We start from the raw sequence: 17,824 nt of genomic DNA on the forward strand, positions 1-17,824 counted from the left end.
CTACAGCCACACACACACACACACACACACACCAATATGCTCGGGAAACAGTTAGGCACCAACAATAAAGAGTTTTGGGTTTCCCAAGCATATTCCTGTATGATTACTTCCGTGTTGAGAGCGGATGTTTCCGGTGAAAGGTCAAATGAAAAGCAGCACTGTGGCTGGGTTTGTTACTTGTAGGACAAGAGTACATGCCAGTCAAAGACTCCTTTTTAGTACCAGTACTTTCCAACAATGCAGGCTTGGGCCGGATGTTGGCATTTTATTTTCAGTCAAACCAAATAACCATCACAGAATTTAAAACTTGTTGCCATAGTAACAGGATCACTTCATACCGCTACAACCGCGCAGTACTGCATGCACAAATGCTGAAGAGGGAAATGAAAGGATGCACTTCTACCCCGTGGAGGAAAGCTACAACTGGAAGTGTCCCCTCGGGGCCCCGCACCACGTGGACACAATTGGCTTGTGGAGGAAGTGAAGCAAATAGATCCCCTAAGATGAGCAATGTGAGAACATGTATTCCTTTCATGATGTCTTTATGAGCCTGCAATGACTTCAAGCTGCTGAAACAATGAAACTTCCATCACAGGCTGCCTTTCGCTAGTTCTTGTATCGGCATTCCTTCCATCCATCTCATGCTGACAAGGTTTCCATTGCCATCTAGTGAGTTTTGAAGTCAGGAATGAAAAGCATGTTTAAAGAGACCAAATGTTTTATTGTTGGTGGACATGAGCAGAGTGTCAACATAAATAACGTAGTGGATGTGAAAGTCTTCCACGGAGTATCACCGACACATCAATAGTTCCTAGCATTTGGGGGCTTATTGAGTGGAAAACTGACGAGGACGGTCCATTGACTAGGATGCGTAGCCAGAAGCCGTCTAAAAAGTACACTGTGATGAGGGTTAGTTAGGTCCATCAACCATGTGTGAAAATAACACTTCCATTGACAACATAAAAGACACTGCAGGTTCGTGACCACATGACGTAGAAAAAGGCAAAACCTGGAAAAAAGGTAAAATCCTCCCTTTTGCGACCACGCCCACCACTGCTGTCTTGCGTACACTAAAAGATTAGAAACGTCGATTGAAGGCTCCACCTTGCATGCCGCCCCCCTGCATCATCTGGTTCTGGCGGTTCAGCGCCCCGGAGAGAGATTGGGATGAGTTCATGTAGCCCCCACGCCTGGTAACGCCACACACACACACACACACCAAGTATTTAGTACAAGCAATGGGGAGACTTTAGCTTTGAAAGGCAAGACATGAAACTCACCCCGCCATTCCTCCTCCGCGTGCCATGCCAGGGATACTGCCATCACGACCTGACAAGGACATGCTGATTTAAGTGGGTCAGTGGAAATGCAGGCCCACTCACATCAACACAATGAGACACCACCACACATTCTGCTGGTCGAGAGTTGTGCTACAAATGATCCTCCGTAAGCCAAATCGGTATGCGGATCAAAAAGACTGGCTGTGGCGCCTCCATAACCAGGAAAAAGCCAAAACAAACAAGCTAAGGCTATTTTTTTCTTGAACTGTCATGAGGTGTTTGGAGCACTAGGTGGGACTCTAGTATAGTCCACCGTGTGAGCCACAGTTGCCTGTGTGTATGTTATTGGCCGAGGTGCAAGCTGCTGCTAGCAAGATGTTGCGATCAACCAGGCTGGTGGTCTTCCAGAAGACCTGATACTCATGTTGGCCTTGGTATTGAATTGTGGACTCCTATAGATCAGCTACACAGCTTTCTAGCTTTCCATGTTCATTCTGTTTAGAAGCCAGAATACATTGTTGTTAGAGTGTGAGAACGTATAAACCAGAGGCATTAACTTACAGCCTAATGTACTAGTTACCACACACACAGAAGCTGCAGTTTTTGGGAAATGTGTCGGCCGTGGCCAGATTGTACAGCAGGAGAAACTGCAGGGACAGGGGATTCATGTCGGATAAGCTATCCTGCCGTACGTCCACCGAGGTTGGCCGGCAGAAGCCGCCCACTGTGGCCGGGTCAGGGGATGTGTAGGAGGACGTGCTCACTCCAGAAGAAGCCCCTGCTGTGGCAAGGGCCAATGTACTTTTACACCCCAGACTCTCTCACTCCTCCCCTGCCTTACCGTACTAGCTGGTTGCTTGCAAGGTTTTCCTGCGTGCACGCAGAAAATAATTGCCAAGCCAAGTTTTATTCCTAGGGCTTTGCATGCTCTTTGTATGAAGGCGCTTAATGAAAACAGGGACGTTCAATGTGGGCCGTCCTCTCGTTTCCCAGAATGCTTTGCTGTACCGTTGTCGTAAATGTCCAATATATGACATGTTTAAAGCTCACAGTTGCTTGTTATTTTGCATTACTTGTGGTAGTGTCTTATCTGTTATCTACATATTACATTGCTGTGTGATGTTTTAGCACTTTGAGACACCGTGAGGAAGAATGGTAGGTATGCAGGAATATTAAGAATGCATTCATTGGCTGCCTCTTTTGATCTGTTTTATATCTTTAGAATGGAAAAAAGAAAAATATATGTGTCTATGTCTCATAAGGATTGTGGATGATGGCCAACATGTTCCATAGAAATTAGCCTTTTGGCTTTAACAAAGGATGTTGACATGGACAGTCTAGTGATGGAGCAGGACTAGGGTAGATGGTTGCAACCATAAAAGGGTAGCAGACGATGAAATGAGTTTGTACCTTGCCATGGCCGCTCACCATCCATCTTCCTCCCAGAGTCCCAGTCACGCCCCCCATCCCTGCAATGCAAACATCTACTTTAGAAGAGTACATCAAACGGCCTACCTCAGCTCAACTTAAATGCATCATTCCACGTGTGCGCTCATTCACACCCCGATTGAACAGGCCAAGGTGGACATTTGGACTATGGGGGAGGTGTAAGAAGCTGCTCACCTGGAGTTCATGCGCTTGTCATAGCCTCCGCTCCACGAGTCTCGGCCGTGTCTGTCTGAGAAATGCTGCACACAGAATAAGTTGAAACCATCACCATCAGCTCAGTGTCCACCAAAACCAAAAAAAAATCGCTGTGTTCCTCTGGGTGTTACATGGCATTGCTGTACAATGTTCAACTATATGGATATTCCACATTCAGATCATTAATCTTCATCTCACTAAACATTTATTGAGCAGCAGAGAACACTTCCCATTTCATCCAGTGCCGTTATTGTTGTCTACATACAAGTTACTGTCACCATATTCAGGATACAGTTCTTCGTCCAAAAATGCTGTTTTGGTATTCTTAAAGGATTCTTTTTAACAGACTTCATTGTCATACCTGACAGTTTGGACTGCTTGCTAGCAGTCTTCATCAGAGTGGTCATGTGATGGTCCTGTGACGGGTCGTGCCAGCTGATTTATGTCTTCCTGTTAATGAAGGCAGGGCAACAGCACCATCCATAGTGCGGCTTCTTTAGGACCATATCCCCGGAATGAGAGTAGGATGGTGGATGGCGCTGTTGCCATTACTTCATTGACAGGAAGACAGCAGAAACATCCACATAAATCACCAGAGTAAATTGTCAACACCAGCTACTATTCCTCCTCTGAACTACATTAATACCCTCAAATTCCCACCACATCTGACAGCCAAAACTGTGGGAGACTCATACAGTTCGCTGTGGATGTGGGTGCTTCGCTCGCCGGTGTGGTTGATCGCATCTGTTTGTCGCCTTCGTGCACGTGGTTTGCTGCGCGTTGGCGGTAGGTTTCAGTCGGTTGTTTTCCCCCTCCTGTGTGCAAGGCCCATTAGACCTCCGACAGCGATGCACACTGTATTAGCCACCGCCCGACTGATGATCACAGTGCCAGGCTCAATAACTCACCATAGCATGTCAGGTGCGCACCACCAAATTCGTTTTTAAGCCATATAAAACGGCCACAAGCCAAGGTCGGCATGTGAATTTGAAGAATCACATGTGACGGGCGGGTGGGGTATGAGCAGCCAAACAGAATGAAACAGGCAACAAAGCTTGCTAATGGAAAAACGAGAGCCAAGAATCATCGCAAACCCCTTGGGCTTTATAAAGAAGATCCTCAGGCAGACAAATGTGGCCAACTTGCCTGCATGGAAGAGGTTGTCAATAAGTACCCCAGTGACAGTGGGAGAGGGAAAGATCTTGGGCCATGCAGGACCTTAACTCCACCAGAACCCACCACAGCATTTAATACCAATGAGCTAATCTTGAAAGAAGAGCAGTTTGTCAAGCAGCTAGATCTAGCTCAGTACCAGGTTTCAGCAGAGTGCCATATGTTGTCTACAAGAGATGGCCCAGACTCTTGAAGTGACTATGGATGATCCTCAATGTCATCTGAACAAAGGGAAACCAGCACAGCAGTGGCAACCCGCAGCGAGTGTCTAGATCCCAAAGGAGAAGGTCGCCAGTGCCATCCTGTCACGACTACTCTGGCAACCGTTGGGCTGTGATGTGCCACTGACCACCGTTGAGTGCTTTGAGAAAAAAGGTCAGCCGTTTCCTGCGGAAGTGGGTGGACCTACAATGAAGCCTCAGATGCATCGCGTTGTACGGGAGGAACAACAAGGTGAAACTGCCCTTCGGTCGTCTGACTGAGGGGTTTTTGGTCACCCGAGCAAGAGAGGTGCTGTTGTATAGTGACTCCAGTGACAAAGTCTCCTCGGCTGGCATAGCAGTAACAACTGGCAGGAAGTGGAAGGCTGATGAAGCAGTCGTCGAGGCTAAGCCCCGCATCCAGACGCTCAGGTCTCCAGAGCAACCCAAGACCTCCCCTTCAACAAGGAAAGCAGTCAGCTGATCCAGGAAGAGGTACCAAATACCACCCAGAAGTGCATCCAATTCTACACAAGTTGCCAAGCCTTACTTACTTAACAGTTTAAAACCAATGTGAACGTTACACTGTCAACAGCCTTAATGTAAGCAAGCTAATGCTAACTGAGGCAACAGGAGAAGTAAATAGCAACTAAATGCAGCCCAACAGAATAATCTCCCGGTCAAACTCCGCTATTACTGATAGTTGGAAACAGCATATGAAACCCAGTTAAGGTGAAAGGTCATATGTTTACAAAGCAAAATACAGATGCTACCAAGTTCAGACTTGTGAGGGGCAGGCAGACTGCTCAGTCTCCACCCCTGACTGCTGAACACCAGTCACTCATTGGCTGAACCGGGCATGCACTGTGGTCTCATGAAGAAACGCAGCTTTCTGATATGTTTTAATTGTTGCAGAATACAAACATTTTAAGTATTTGTTTGAATTAATTATTCGTGAAAAAGTCATTCGTGCCTTTCCAAATACCGTATTCGGGTTCGGCTCCACCCCTGTAGCATACACATAGGAGGGCGGGAGGGGGGTCATATTGACACGCCGGAATACTTTAAGCCCTGTATTTCAGTCGGTGTACGTTGTCTTCCAAAGCCAGGTCAACCGCTTCTGCTAGAGCTTGGCACAGAATCCACCAGCTCTGGGTGCTGAATGACTGGAGCACATTCTGAGCTGCTGCCCAAGAGCACTGGAAGTTGGGAGATACCACTTGCACCATGACCAAAGTCATTGGGTCATCGCAGAGGTCATCACCGCAGGATCTCGCCCGGTAACCAACCAACAAAGCAATCAATTGCCTTTGTTAGTGCTGGAGTCGAGCCGGGGGGCTGCTGGCAGCTGAAAGTCGACCTAGAGAGACAGCCCAACCACGCTCCGGCCAGACGTGGTCCAACAACTAAGAAAGTGGTCCTGCTGGAGTTGACTGCTCCCTGGGAAGACCGGAGGGAGGAGGCCAATATCGAAACAGAGGATGGAGAACCAGATGCAACCCCCAAAGGACTGGTAGGCCAGTCTCGACACTCAGCATGTTTGGTGTAAAGGGACAGCACAACAGAAGAGCCATCAAAGCCACAGAGAAAAGGCATCTAGATGACTGTGGATCAAGCGAAGGCTACTTAGACACAGGCTGGGACTGATCACCTCAGCTGGGTCTCCTGGGCAAGGGTGTCTGTTGTGAGACCCGACTCACCCAGTGAACCCAGGACGGAACACTGATGATGTGTCTAAGTTGAGCTAAAGGTGTAGGTTCCAACTGTTCTATTTCTGATTGCTAAAGAATGGACAAAGATGATTGATTTGTCTTTTGGTACTTAACATGATTATACGGCCATAGATCATAATATTGTGTTGCTTGAAAGATGGGCTACTGAAAGGGTTGAATTTGGAAAAATGGCTGGGATTGATATACATTTATTACAATTAAAGTTGTACTTTTCTTATTCTCTGTTAGTTGGATTGTGTAGGTAAATTTACAACATTGGGACTTACAAATCCCTATTTCATCTTGTGTAGCTAATTAGTCATTGAGCTAAATGACACATGCTAAAGCCTGATGTATGCATGGAAGCGTGTGTAGTGGGTACAGGCACATTGCATGTACAGTGAAAGTATGTAGGATGGAATACAGGTGTTACTTTCAAGCCCATTCACCAATAATCAGATGTTTTGTAGCTGAGGAATGTTCCAGGTCTTACCGGACCATCTCTGTCAGCCATACCACGCCCGCCATCCCTTATGTCGTCTTGGTAGCGCCCTCTGTCCCTGTGGTCAAAGTCCTGATAGCGATCCTGCCGGCCAAAGTCTGAGCGGCCGTATCTGTCGTCCATGTTCATGCGCTTGTCGGGCCAGTCGTCTTTCCTGACAAGATGGCAGAATGTGAGGAGTAGGATGGAATTATTTCCATCCTACTCCATGTGAGGTCAGCTTTGCATACCTGCCATCCATGTCGCACGGCCTCTTCATGGGCCGTCTGTCTTGCTCGTAGCGTAGCTGCTCCTGCTGCCTTCTGAGCTCCTCACGCTCCCTCAGGATCCTCTCCTGCTCTCGCCGCCTCTCGTACTCAATGCGCATCCTCTCCCGTTCTAGGTACTGGCGCTCCATGCGGTCCGCATCGAGGCGTTCCCTCTCAGTCTGTCGAGGAATCAAAGTGGCGTTTCAAGTGTGAAAAAGACAAAGACAGTATGGTGACCTCACCTCCAGCCAGTGTCTCTTCTTCATCAAATGCTTCCGCTCCTCTTTCTCACGGAACATGCGAATTCGCTCACGCTCGCGGTCTGGGCGGTTGTCATGCCCGCGATTGCTGCCAAAGTCACAGCGGCTAGTGAGCACTATTGCTAAAGGGTGAGGTTCCATGGCTCGCTTCCTTACGTGTATCTGCGTCGCTCTGCCTCTCGCATCTCTCGCTCACGCTGCCTCTGCCTCTCTCGCTCACGTTGCTCCTTGATCTGGTCGAAGGACAAGATGCCCTTCCTCTCCTTACTGGGGGACTTGCGGTCCTGACTCTTAGAGCTCTGGAGGCACAGAAGAGGAGTGCATTGGGTGAAAGCTAGCTTTCACAGCGTCTTCCTGCATTGCTGGAGGTTCAGCTCACTCACTCGCTCTTTGCTTTTGGCCTTGACACTGACAACAGGCTCCCCCTTGGACTTGTCCATGACAACAGTCCTCTCGTCCCCTGTTAAAAAACACACCCGTTAAGAGGGAATACTTTTTCCTTCATACGAAGCCAGACAAAAACCTCACCTTTGCCTTCCCTGTCATCCTTTCCATCAGACCTGCAGGAAGACAACCAGGTCAGCTCATGTCGCATTGTTTCTATGGAATATCTAACATGCCAAGGTTGATGCATTTACTTTGTACAGTCCAACCCGTATAAGTTTACAAACAGGCTATGTAGACCAACTCCCGGTCCCCCATCGTCTTATTTGTAAAAATGGGTCATGTGTTGTATTGTTCACTTCATCATCAACACCAAACACATTGTGTATAGTGTACATGACATTTTTACTTAGCAGTGGTGCTTTGGTTATCACCACTAATCCATTCCACAAGGTCTGACTCAAACCAAAAAAGACACGAAAGTGGTCGTAGTAGCTTCCGAGGCCACCTACGGCTATTGTGACAGAGAGAACCAGAGCATGCATGGGGGAGAAGCCGCCAGTCATGGCTGGGAAAGAACCAGTGTACAACTGGAGGAGTATGTAGCCCGCTGTAGGAGGAGCCAGTGCCGAGGTTGGACAATGTAAACAATGTAGTACATACGCACTCCTCCCCCCGCCTTGCCCTTGCAACCTGGCTGCATTTTTCCTGCATGCACGTATGTAAATAGTCTGCATCCCAATTCCCTTCCTACAGGCTTTGCATTACTGACTGCTGCTTTGGAAATCTGTGTGGGTCATGTGCATGCCTCATGTGACAATCCCCACGTAGGAGCAAGTACGTCAAGAAGTAACTCCCCTTAAAGGAAAGCACATTTTCCCATAGAAAAAATTCCTCTTCCAACATGACTGTGCACCAGTGCACAAAGCAAGGTCTATAAAGACATGGATGACAAGAGTCTGGTGTGGATGAACTTAACTGGCCTGCACAGAGTCCTGACCTGAACCCCATAGAACACCTTTGGGATGAATTGGAGCGGAGACTTAGAGCCAGGCCTTCTCCACCAACATCAGTGTGTGACCTCACCAATGTGCTTTTGGAAGAATGGTCAAAAATTCAGATAAACCCACTCCTCAACCTTGTGGACAGCCTTCCATGAAGAGTTAAAGCCGTAATAGCTGAAAAAGGTGGACCGACATCATACGGAACACTATGGGTTCCGAATGGAATGGCACTTAAGTTCATATGCGAGTCACATTAGGTGAGCAAATACTTTTGGTCATAGTGTATTTCCCAATGGTGGTGACCAAGCTCCCTCCCCGAACTAAACATGTCGAAACAGCAATGTGAAACACCAGTGAAAAACTCTTAGCGGGTTTAGCTTAGTTTAGCAGAGCATGCTAGTCCAACTGTGTGGGTGATTCAGGCTGGATGAATACATTTTCACTGTGTTGTGAAAAATACGAGGCACATGGTGCGTGCCACTCCGAGGGGCGTGGACTTAAACGGATTGGACAGTACGTCTGACAGGGAATATCTGGACATTTTAGCAGAAATCTATAAATCTTACTTGGAGTCAGAAGAGCGTCTCCGATCGCTGCCTGACTTCTTGCCATCACCATCTGCTGGTTTCTTGCCCACTGGCTCATTTTTAGCCTGCAATAGTTAAAAGGAATTTGTCAATATGAGGGGGAAGAGGTTTCGACTGCTGTAGTTCTGCATGGTGACACCACGAACCCGTTCCACAGAGATCATCTTGCCGTGCAGCTCCGTCCGGTGAAGATGGCTGACACACTTAGCCGCCTCGTCTGTAGAAGACATTGTGACGAAGCCGTAGCAGCGCGCTCCGGGACTCTTTGCATTGGTCACCACCTTGGCGCCAACAACCTAAGCCCCAATAGGGAATGGATTAGTCAGTCCCAACTATATCACGGTTCTTTTCCATTTTAATCATCAATTCTTCAAAGAGACTTGGTATATGGTAGCATTAGTGGAATGTAAAAAATATACCTGGTTTCAAAATTACAAATCTCACTATATTGTCAATTTTGTTCAACACAGACACACACAAAGTTAATCAACAATTTACAGCAACAGTGCAGTCAAAAATAATTTCCGCCATAAACACAAAGAATGTGAACAGATGACATGTACGAATATGGCGCTTTGTACATTAGCGTGCATAAGATTTACGTAAGGCAACTTGTCATTATTTTGGATGGATTCATCCTCTGGACGTCATAAAAACTATGGGACAGTGGCATCACAGCGCCTGGATTGTCCGGGTAAGTCTGCCATTTCCTTGTTCTTTTCATTCATTATATCAGACTTTGAATAAACATCAGAAATCTTGCGCCAAGATTGCAATGATTGCAAGTCCAGTCATGTTTTACATCGGCTAAGAGTATAAACTGCGACTGACATTGTTCATTCAATTGTTTGAAACGGTAAAGACAGAGTGAGCAAACAAAGAATGGTGGCTTGTTTGCTGTACCTCTTGCTCCCTTATGTTGGCCCATCTTGGTAACAGTGTTTCCACAAGTACATATTTAAAGGATTAGATTGGGGCAATTCGAACATGCCGTATATTTAGCCACACATTTGTACTGTAAAGGCGCTGGGTCCAAAAATTACAACTGTCATTGTGGCAGGCTAGCAAGCTAGCTACCAGTGTGAGTGGTTGCTCAGCGCCAACACTGTAAACAATAGCCAACCATGTAACTTCCCCCAAACATCATTTTTAACCCAGATGGTATAAGAAGGCAGACCAGACCCTTGAAAGGAAGGCAGAAGCCAGGCAGCTGAACACACAAATCCTCAACACAGGGGAAATAAACACGCTGCAAGAGCAAGACTTCTCAACGAGGACACAAAAACGCCACAGCTGAATGGCAAAGAGCCATGTTCAGTGAATCAAGCGTCCAACCAAGCAGGTTTTTCATTCAACAATAGAGAGGACATGTTAATGCCCGTCCCAGACGGCAAAATGTTGACGGCAAGCCAGCATCTAGCCAAATGGAGAGCTAGGTATCCTCTCTTCCGTCTGGGAATGACGCTGAGACTAGCGGCTAGCGAGGTTGTGTTAGTCCGCCAGATAGAGTTTTTGCTCTTAGCTGCTACAATCATAATAATATTGTTATAGCTTGGTTAACATACAAGTCACTTAAATTCCAGTGCTGACCAGCATTCTTAGGAGTCGGTATTCCTGTCCTTGCCACTGACCTTGCCATATTTGCTGAAGAGTGTCTTCAGATCTGTCGCCCTGGTTGTGGAGGCGAGACCGCTGACCCACAGGTTTCTGCTCCCAGTGGCTTATGAGAGACAATCTGATAAGAATAAAGAAGAAGCAAGCCGTCTCTGTGATCATCACAGAAGACACTCACCCTTTTCATCCTTGGACTCGTCCTTGCAGTCTGTGCCTTGGGAACTAGAGAAAGTCAAAGAAAGAAGAGTGAGGATGTTTGCAAACACCGCTGGGGGGTGGGGGCCTACACTTGCACGTCCTTGTATGAAAAGCAACCCTTTGTGGGAAGATTTTACAGGCGTGTAAACGGGACTTGACCCCAGACAACCCGGATGCGTTACGGCTGGATAAAAAGGTGAGCAGGGAGGGAGATACGAAAGACTTCAAAAGAACATCCAATTCTTAAAAGCACAAAGGAGCCAATGCAAAAGAGATAGCCATTTTGGTTTCTAGTAGACAGAAAGCAACAAACCTCTTGGTCTGATCATCGCCCTCTACAGAGGAGGACTCTTTCACTGCCGAGGATGAATCCGAAGTGGCATTCTCTTCAGTCTTCTCATCCTCATCCCCCTTCTTAGACCCCAATTCTGAACCAACAGTTTCACCCCCAACGTCCTGTTCGCTTACACTAACAGCTTGCGAGCCCTTTTCATTGTCCAGTGTCTCTTCTGGGACTTTCCCCGCGTCCCCGGCCTCGGTGGCGTCCGTCTCAATAGCATCCTTGTCGATTTCCGCATCCCTGGAGACAGCCACGTCGGCTTTGGCTCCAGTGTTGGCGGACACCTGGTCTTCCCCTTCGGCGTTGACGGTGGCGGTGGTGACGGGAGTGGCGGTAGCCTGATCATCTTCGGCGCTCATCTCGCGGCTCTGGTGGCGGTCTTCGATAAGCGGCTCAGATAAACAAGACCCAGCTACTTTGTCATTTTCTACGGATTTAACAGGAATAGAATGGCAGAGTTTAATCACTTCTGAAACACAGCAATGGTTAAGGAGGAACTGGCATGGCCACGTGCCTGTGCTCTTACTAAGTAGACCCTATGGAGAGACTGGAAGGGAGCCCAAAGGTGGGAGGGTGGGGGGCTCTAACTGATCCAAAGCAAGCAGTCCACGGTGGAAGAGATGTGGCGCTGCAACTCCTTTTGCTTGGGCTTCCAGCGCACATTGAACAAAGCTTCCATCTCAAGTCCAACTGTTTTCATATCCATCTTGAGTCAGCGTGGTGGTGAAATGGTGCTTGAAGCCTTGATGGATCTTCACGCAGGACCCCCTGCTGGCAGCCTACATCAGCTCATCCTAACTCTTCTTCTCTTCGATTGCTGGCAATGTGCGGCAAAAGTGTTAACCATAACAAACAGGCCCAAAAAGGCCACTGGATGATTGTTTGGACGTTTTTGTTTTTCCAATTGGAATACATGCAGTTAAGCACCTTCCTGGCACACAACCAGCAATCACCTTTGGGCTTCCAGTCTCTCCCTCGTTGAATTGAAAAGAAAGTGTTTGCATTCCAAGCTAAGCGATAGAGACACAGCTCTTCTTCTTCTGACCAAGTATCTACATTACCTGTTTCTTCCATCAGGCTGTCTGCACCTGCATCCGCCGTCTGAAACACACAAACATACACCAGCCCTTTAAAAATCACCATCTTTACGTACCTTCCCTTCTTTGTGCAAAGACACATACCATATAAAGTGAGGAGAACATATCGTCATCTTTATCCATCTGCCCAGACTCATTCACCTGCTGAAAACAACATTGCAATTCATTAGCTCCCCTTTGAAATATTAGAAACATTGCTTCGGCATATTTTAACATGAAATGTACAGGGAATTGCTCATGCTAAAGCTCTTAAATCACTCATACAAAACACGGTCAAGTCACATGTAATGTTACATTTTGTGTATGGAATATCGTATGGGGGCGGCACGGCGATCTAGTGGTTAGCGCGCAGCCCTCACAGCTAGGAGACCAGGGTTCAATTCCACCCTCGGGCATCTCTGTGTGGAGTTTGCATGTTCTCCCCGTGCATGCGTGGGTTTTCTCCGGGTACTCCGGTTTCCTCCCACATTCCAAAAACATGCTAGGTTAATTGGCCACTCCAAATTGTCCATAGGTATGAATGTGAGTGTGAATGGTTGTTTGTCTATATGTGCCCTGTGATTGGCTGGCTACCAGTCCAGGGTGTACCCCGCCTCTCGCCCGATGACAGCTGGGATAGGCTCCAGCACCCCCGCGACCCTCGTGAGGAAAAAGCGGTAGAAAATGAATGAATGAATAACGAATGGCTACACAAGAGGTCGCCTAAGTTAGTTTCCTTCATGCGTCATGGCCATTACAGAGACGAGGGCAACGGTTAAGATGAACAAACATGTCAGATTTTTCTTGTTGAATGATGCCGTAGGCTCTATTTTTGTCCATTTTTATTGAATGTTTTCATTTCTACTACAACAATTCTATCATTGTTGCAACTGGAACGCATCCGTACATTAGTCATTTTCATTGCAAATGATCCAAAATCAGAGGAGGAGTTCGGATGTGGGCTGTAGCTCCAATATGCTTATATGAGTTTTCAGGGGGCAAAGCGAGCCGGTAGAACATACAAGATCACTTTTTCACTGTGTGGTTTCACTGACTGGACTCCAAACTGAAAAGCAGCCAAGCGTTCTCTCGCAGTGATTCCCAACCAGGAGTACATGTACCCCAAATGGAAACATTTTAATGTGAAGCCAGACAAGAAAATTGAACATGTGAGCTACAGGTTAGTTTCCCCAGGGAGTTGACAATCATTGTGCTCCATTCTACTTTTGGAGAATTAGATGGAAAAAAAAGTTTAGGGAAACACTGTTTTAGCACGGTACCAAACATGTGTACATATTGGCAGCTTTGCTTTTATATGAAAATAGTATTTTGCTCTAAGTGAATAAATGTGGGGCTGCACGGCGGACGAATGGTTAGTGTGCAGGCCACACAGCTAGGTTACCCGAGTTCGATACCACCCTTGGCCATCTCTGTGTGGAGTCTGCAGGCCCCCCCGTGCATGCGTGGGTTTTCTGAGGGGACTTAGGCTTCCTCCCCTATTCCAAAAACGTGCTAGGTTAATTGGTCACAGGTATGAATATGGGTGTGAATGGTTGGTTGTCTATATGTGCCCTGCGATTGGCTGGCCACCAGTCCAGGGTGTACCCTGCCTCTCGCCTCAAGACAGCTGGGATAGGCTCCAGCACCCCTGCGACCCTCATGAGGATAAGCGGTAGAAAATGGATGGATGAATAAATGTGCCAGATACATGATATATCGCATCCTGCATATAAAGGAATGCCATGATAGGACAAATGGCAACAACTCGGGTAACAGGGTACATCCCATCAGCTGTGTCATGTTTCGCAGCCAGTCTTTCTACTGAAGAGGAGGTCAGATGGCTCTTTGGACGCTAACGACTGCCAACCCCTGGTGTAGGGCACTCTTAAATACTACCCAAATATGTTTCCCATTGGTAATTCACATTAGATGTATGTGGAAATAGACCGTTTTGGTTGTTTTTGCTTATTTTGAACGTGGATATTGGATATTGACATGCAATGCACTATTGTTTTCAGCCAAAAAGGTTCCTCACCTCGTCTTCAGAGTCGAGAGTTACCTCGTCGTCATCATCATCATCATCGCCCAGGTGTTCTTCCTCATCCCCATTGAGTAAGTTGCCCAGCTCGTCCACATCGTCTTCCATCGGCATTCCGCTGTCGTGCTCGGCTTCATCCAGCACATTCATGTCCAGAATGTCCATGTCCTGCATGTTCTCATGTTCATCCTGAGCGCAAGCGAGATTCTGTTGACATCTTCATCATCTCAGTTGGTGGGTGTGTTAAAACTTACATTGCCGTCGTGGGAGTCCTCTTCTAAATTGGCATCCTCGGGTTCATCGTTCTCCTGTCTGACATCTGAGAAAAGGCATTTCCACAGGTCAGGTCCAGGATGAGGACTTATGAGCTTGCATGTTAAGAGTTGCTTTTGTAGTTTCTTGCCCTGCTCATGCACCAAGTCACTACTGCTTTGCCTACGGGGTGATGTTCCATTGTGCATGGAACAGGGCCCAAGCAAATCCCTTTTATTTTGGTGTTAGGTTCCCACATGATTTTTTTTAAATTGTATTTATTTGCTTTACCACACCAGAGTGTGTGTGTTCAAGGCTGGTGAATGAAATGTCCATGGACTAAATGCAAAAACTGTTCCATCTATAGATGCAAAACATGATTGCCCAGATTTGGGGCAAATAACCAACAGGGCATATGTCGATTAGAAGCGCTAAAGGCCGTTTTGGTTATTAACGCCACAAAGCACACCGCTTAGGTTATGTTTATCTTCAAAATTATTTTGAAAAGTGCTATATGGATTTGGATTAAATGTTCAGGAACGATCAGAAATGGGATATTGAGAACTGATTACATTTTGGGGGTGATCCAGATCAACATCTGGATCCAGGAATTTTTTAAAGGATTCTTTAATATTGCAAGACAGGACCATTTTCAACATTTATGCATATAACTCCACAAAAAGTGGTCAGAGCACTTGTTTTGGATGTTCAGCCTTCCTGATACGTTGTGCTATCATGCTAGCTGTTAGCATTGCAAGCAGTTTTACATTGGCATAGTAGCAGTTTGAGGGGTTTTCATGGGTAGATACTGATACAAACACTTGGATTATCATCAACATCTACTTATCAACATTAGCATATTGACAAATTTTTCCATTTTTTGACATTCTGCAATTTCATGAACTCGGCGGTATCATGCTAGGTGTTAGTATAGGATTATGATCTTTTCCCCATCAAGGTGATTCACTGCCACCAGAAGTAAATTTCCCATCAAGCATTTCCCCGTCATACTACAAGACAAATGTGTATCAATGTAACAGTATCATCATCCACACCAACTACGCTCATGTCCCCCTTTACTATGTCCATAAACCTCCTCTTTGGTCTTCTTCTACACCTCCTACCTGGCAGCTGGAAACGCAGCATCCTTCTACCAATATATTCACTATCTCCCCTCCGGACATGTCCAAACCATCTCAGTCTGGCCTCTCTGACTTTATCTCCAAGGCCTCTAACATGTAATTTCCCTCTGATGTACTCCTTCCTGATCCTATCCATCCTGGTCACTCCCAATGAGAACCTTGGCATCCTCATCTCTGCTACATCCAGTTCTGCTTCCTGTCTTTTCCTCAGGGCACTGTCTCTAGACCAAACAACATGGCTGGTCTCACCACAGTTTTGTATACCTTTCTTTTCGGAGGTCTGCACTTAAAATGCTTTTTTTAGTTTTTCAATTAATCACCCAGCCCTAATTGACAATCAAGTTCAGTGCAATTCCATGACTCTTAATGTGGAAATCACAGGGCCCTATACTTAGTGTGTGTGTGGGGGGGGTGAAGTTCAGTGTTCCGTAATTCCGGATTAAAGTTGAAAAGGAACACGCAGAACAATCCACAGTGGCCGTAAATACAAGGTTCCCACTCATACTCCCACTCTCACTCATAGTTTTCTGCAAAAGGTGTATACATGTTGGCAAGTATCAGCTTTCGTGTGTACCTCTAGCGGCCCGCCTCGGCGTAGCTTTCTTGGACGCTGACTCGGGTGAAATAACAATAGCGTCGGGGTTTCCACCTTCCTCCTCGATAGCCTGTGTGTACAAATAACACAAACACAAATTGAATGACATTGCAGGGCTGCTCCACGAAGAGTTAATTCATCACAACGTGACGTTGGAAGGAGACAATTGTACACTACATGAGCTAGTAGCGTTAGCTGCTCATGTTAGTATGACTAGCATAGGAGCTAGCGGTTTCACATTTACGTTATAGTATCAGTACATGCTGTGCACATTAATATAAGGCTAGATGATGCAGTGCGGTGAATAAAGTGATATTTGAATGTGTAGTAGTTAAGAGAAGACCAATGAATGAGACCTTTTTCAGACGCTCCGACAGCACGCTCTTAACACCAGTGGTGTCCAAGTTTCGTTTCTTCAGCTCGGCCTTCAGATCAATAACCCTCAGGTCCGATAGTTTGCGAACCTCTGAGCCCTCTGGAAGATCTACATCAGTTGCTGGATCAGCCATCCTTCTGTCTGGGAAAGATCCTCGCTCAGCTTGAAAAGAAATCAATTTGACTGCACCGTGTTTGTGTCCAAAAGTTCAAAATGGAGACCCTGGATAGTCAGTGACGTCACTACGCATGCTCAGTTGAAGTACAGTGCAGGGCCCACGATGCCGCTCACTGCGCATGTTCAAATAAAGGAGTCAACTATAGTTCCTGTTTGTAAACCAGGCAAGGACCCAAGTGATACTAGTAGCTACAGACCCCTAGCACTAACGTTCAATGTGGGTAAAACAACGGAGAAAATGATTAATGAGAGGTTGAATTATTTTTTTTAGAAACAAAGGAGCTGTTAAAACCATATCAAAGTGGATACAGAAAGGGAAGGAGCACCATAGAGCCAGCATTATATTTAGAGGATGAGATAAGGAAAGCACAAATTAACATGGAAAGTCTTATATCTGTATTTTTTGTTTTAGAAAAAGCATATGATATGATGTGGAATGAGGGGTTGTTGATCAAACTTTGGAGGCTGGGGATAAGAGGAAGGATGGGTCAGTGGTTCAGGAACTTCCTAACAGAGAAGAAGAACTCAGTGAGAGTTGGGAGGGAACATCTCTGTGTGGAGTTTGCACGTTCTCCCCGTGCATGCGTGGGTTTTCTCCGGGTACTCCGGTTTCCTCCCACATTCCAAAAACATGCTAGGTTAATTAGCGACTCCAAATTGTCCATAGGTATGAATGTGAGTGTGAATGGTTGTTTGTCTATATGTGCCCTGTGATTGGTTGGCGACCAGTCCAGGGTGTACCCTGCCTCTCGCCCAAAGACAGCTGGGATAGGCTCCAGCACCCCCGCGACCCTCGTGAGGAAAAGCGGTAGAGAATGAATGAATGAATGAAAGAAAAACTGGAAAAATAAATAGCTTATAGAAGATTTAGATTCTGTTCCACACTCCTGTTCAAAAGGTGGCGGTAATGCACACCAAAAGCTGTTTGCCAACCGCCAAATAAACAGGAAAGAAGAAGAAGGCCCAGGTGGAAGGCAAATATTCACACACTGCTTCTTACTTCAACAACTTATTCACAACTC

At 46.5% G+C, this 17,824-nt stretch overlaps 1 protein-coding gene across 1 annotated transcript; it reads right to left on the reverse strand.

The window, feature by feature from the left end:
* Positions 1 to 264: 264 nt before the first annotated feature.
* On the reverse strand, positions 265 to 16,864 carry safb (scaffold attachment factor B). The gene is made up of 21 exons (XM_058073763.1): positions 16,606 to 16,864; positions 16,229 to 16,319; positions 14,515 to 14,579; positions 14,258 to 14,449; positions 12,328 to 12,387; positions 12,208 to 12,247; positions 11,120 to 11,573; positions 10,787 to 10,830; positions 10,626 to 10,714; positions 9,141 to 9,290; positions 8,974 to 9,059; positions 7,548 to 7,579; positions 7,403 to 7,479; positions 7,176 to 7,318; positions 7,002 to 7,107; positions 6,742 to 6,938; positions 6,503 to 6,665; positions 2,904 to 2,968; positions 2,691 to 2,749; positions 1,281 to 1,329; positions 265 to 1,190 (listed from the first exon to the last, which is right to left on the reverse strand). Exons 1-21 carry the CDS (start codon positions 16,756 to 16,758, stop codon positions 1,079 to 1,081), a joined length of 2,427 nt encoding a protein of 808 aa, XP_057929746.1. The 5' UTR covers positions 16,759 to 16,864; the 3' UTR covers positions 265 to 1,078.
* Positions 16,865 to 17,824: the final 960 nt, after the last annotated feature.

The sequence above is a fragment of the Doryrhamphus excisus genome, chromosome 5 (genome assembly GCF_030265055.1).
Source record: "Doryrhamphus excisus isolate RoL2022-K1 chromosome 5, RoL_Dexc_1.0, whole genome shotgun sequence".
NCBI lineage: Eukaryota > Metazoa > Chordata > Actinopteri > Syngnathiformes > Syngnathidae > Doryrhamphus > Doryrhamphus excisus.

Excerpts from the sequence above, each read along its gene's own strand:
- safb (XM_058073763.1), bottom strand. The coding sequence starts at position 16,758 with ATGGCTGATCCAGCAACTGATGTAGATCTTCCAGAGGGCTCAGAGGTT. Across the intron at positions 16,320-16,605 it reads TGTCGGAGCGTCTGAAAAAG|GCTATCGAGGAGGAAGGTGG; the intron begins GTCTCATTCATT and ends TTGTACACACAG. Across the intron at positions 6,666-6,741 it reads CCGTGCGACATGGATGGCAG|GAAAGACGACTGGCCCGACA; the intron begins GTATGCAAAGCT and ends CCATCTTGTCAG.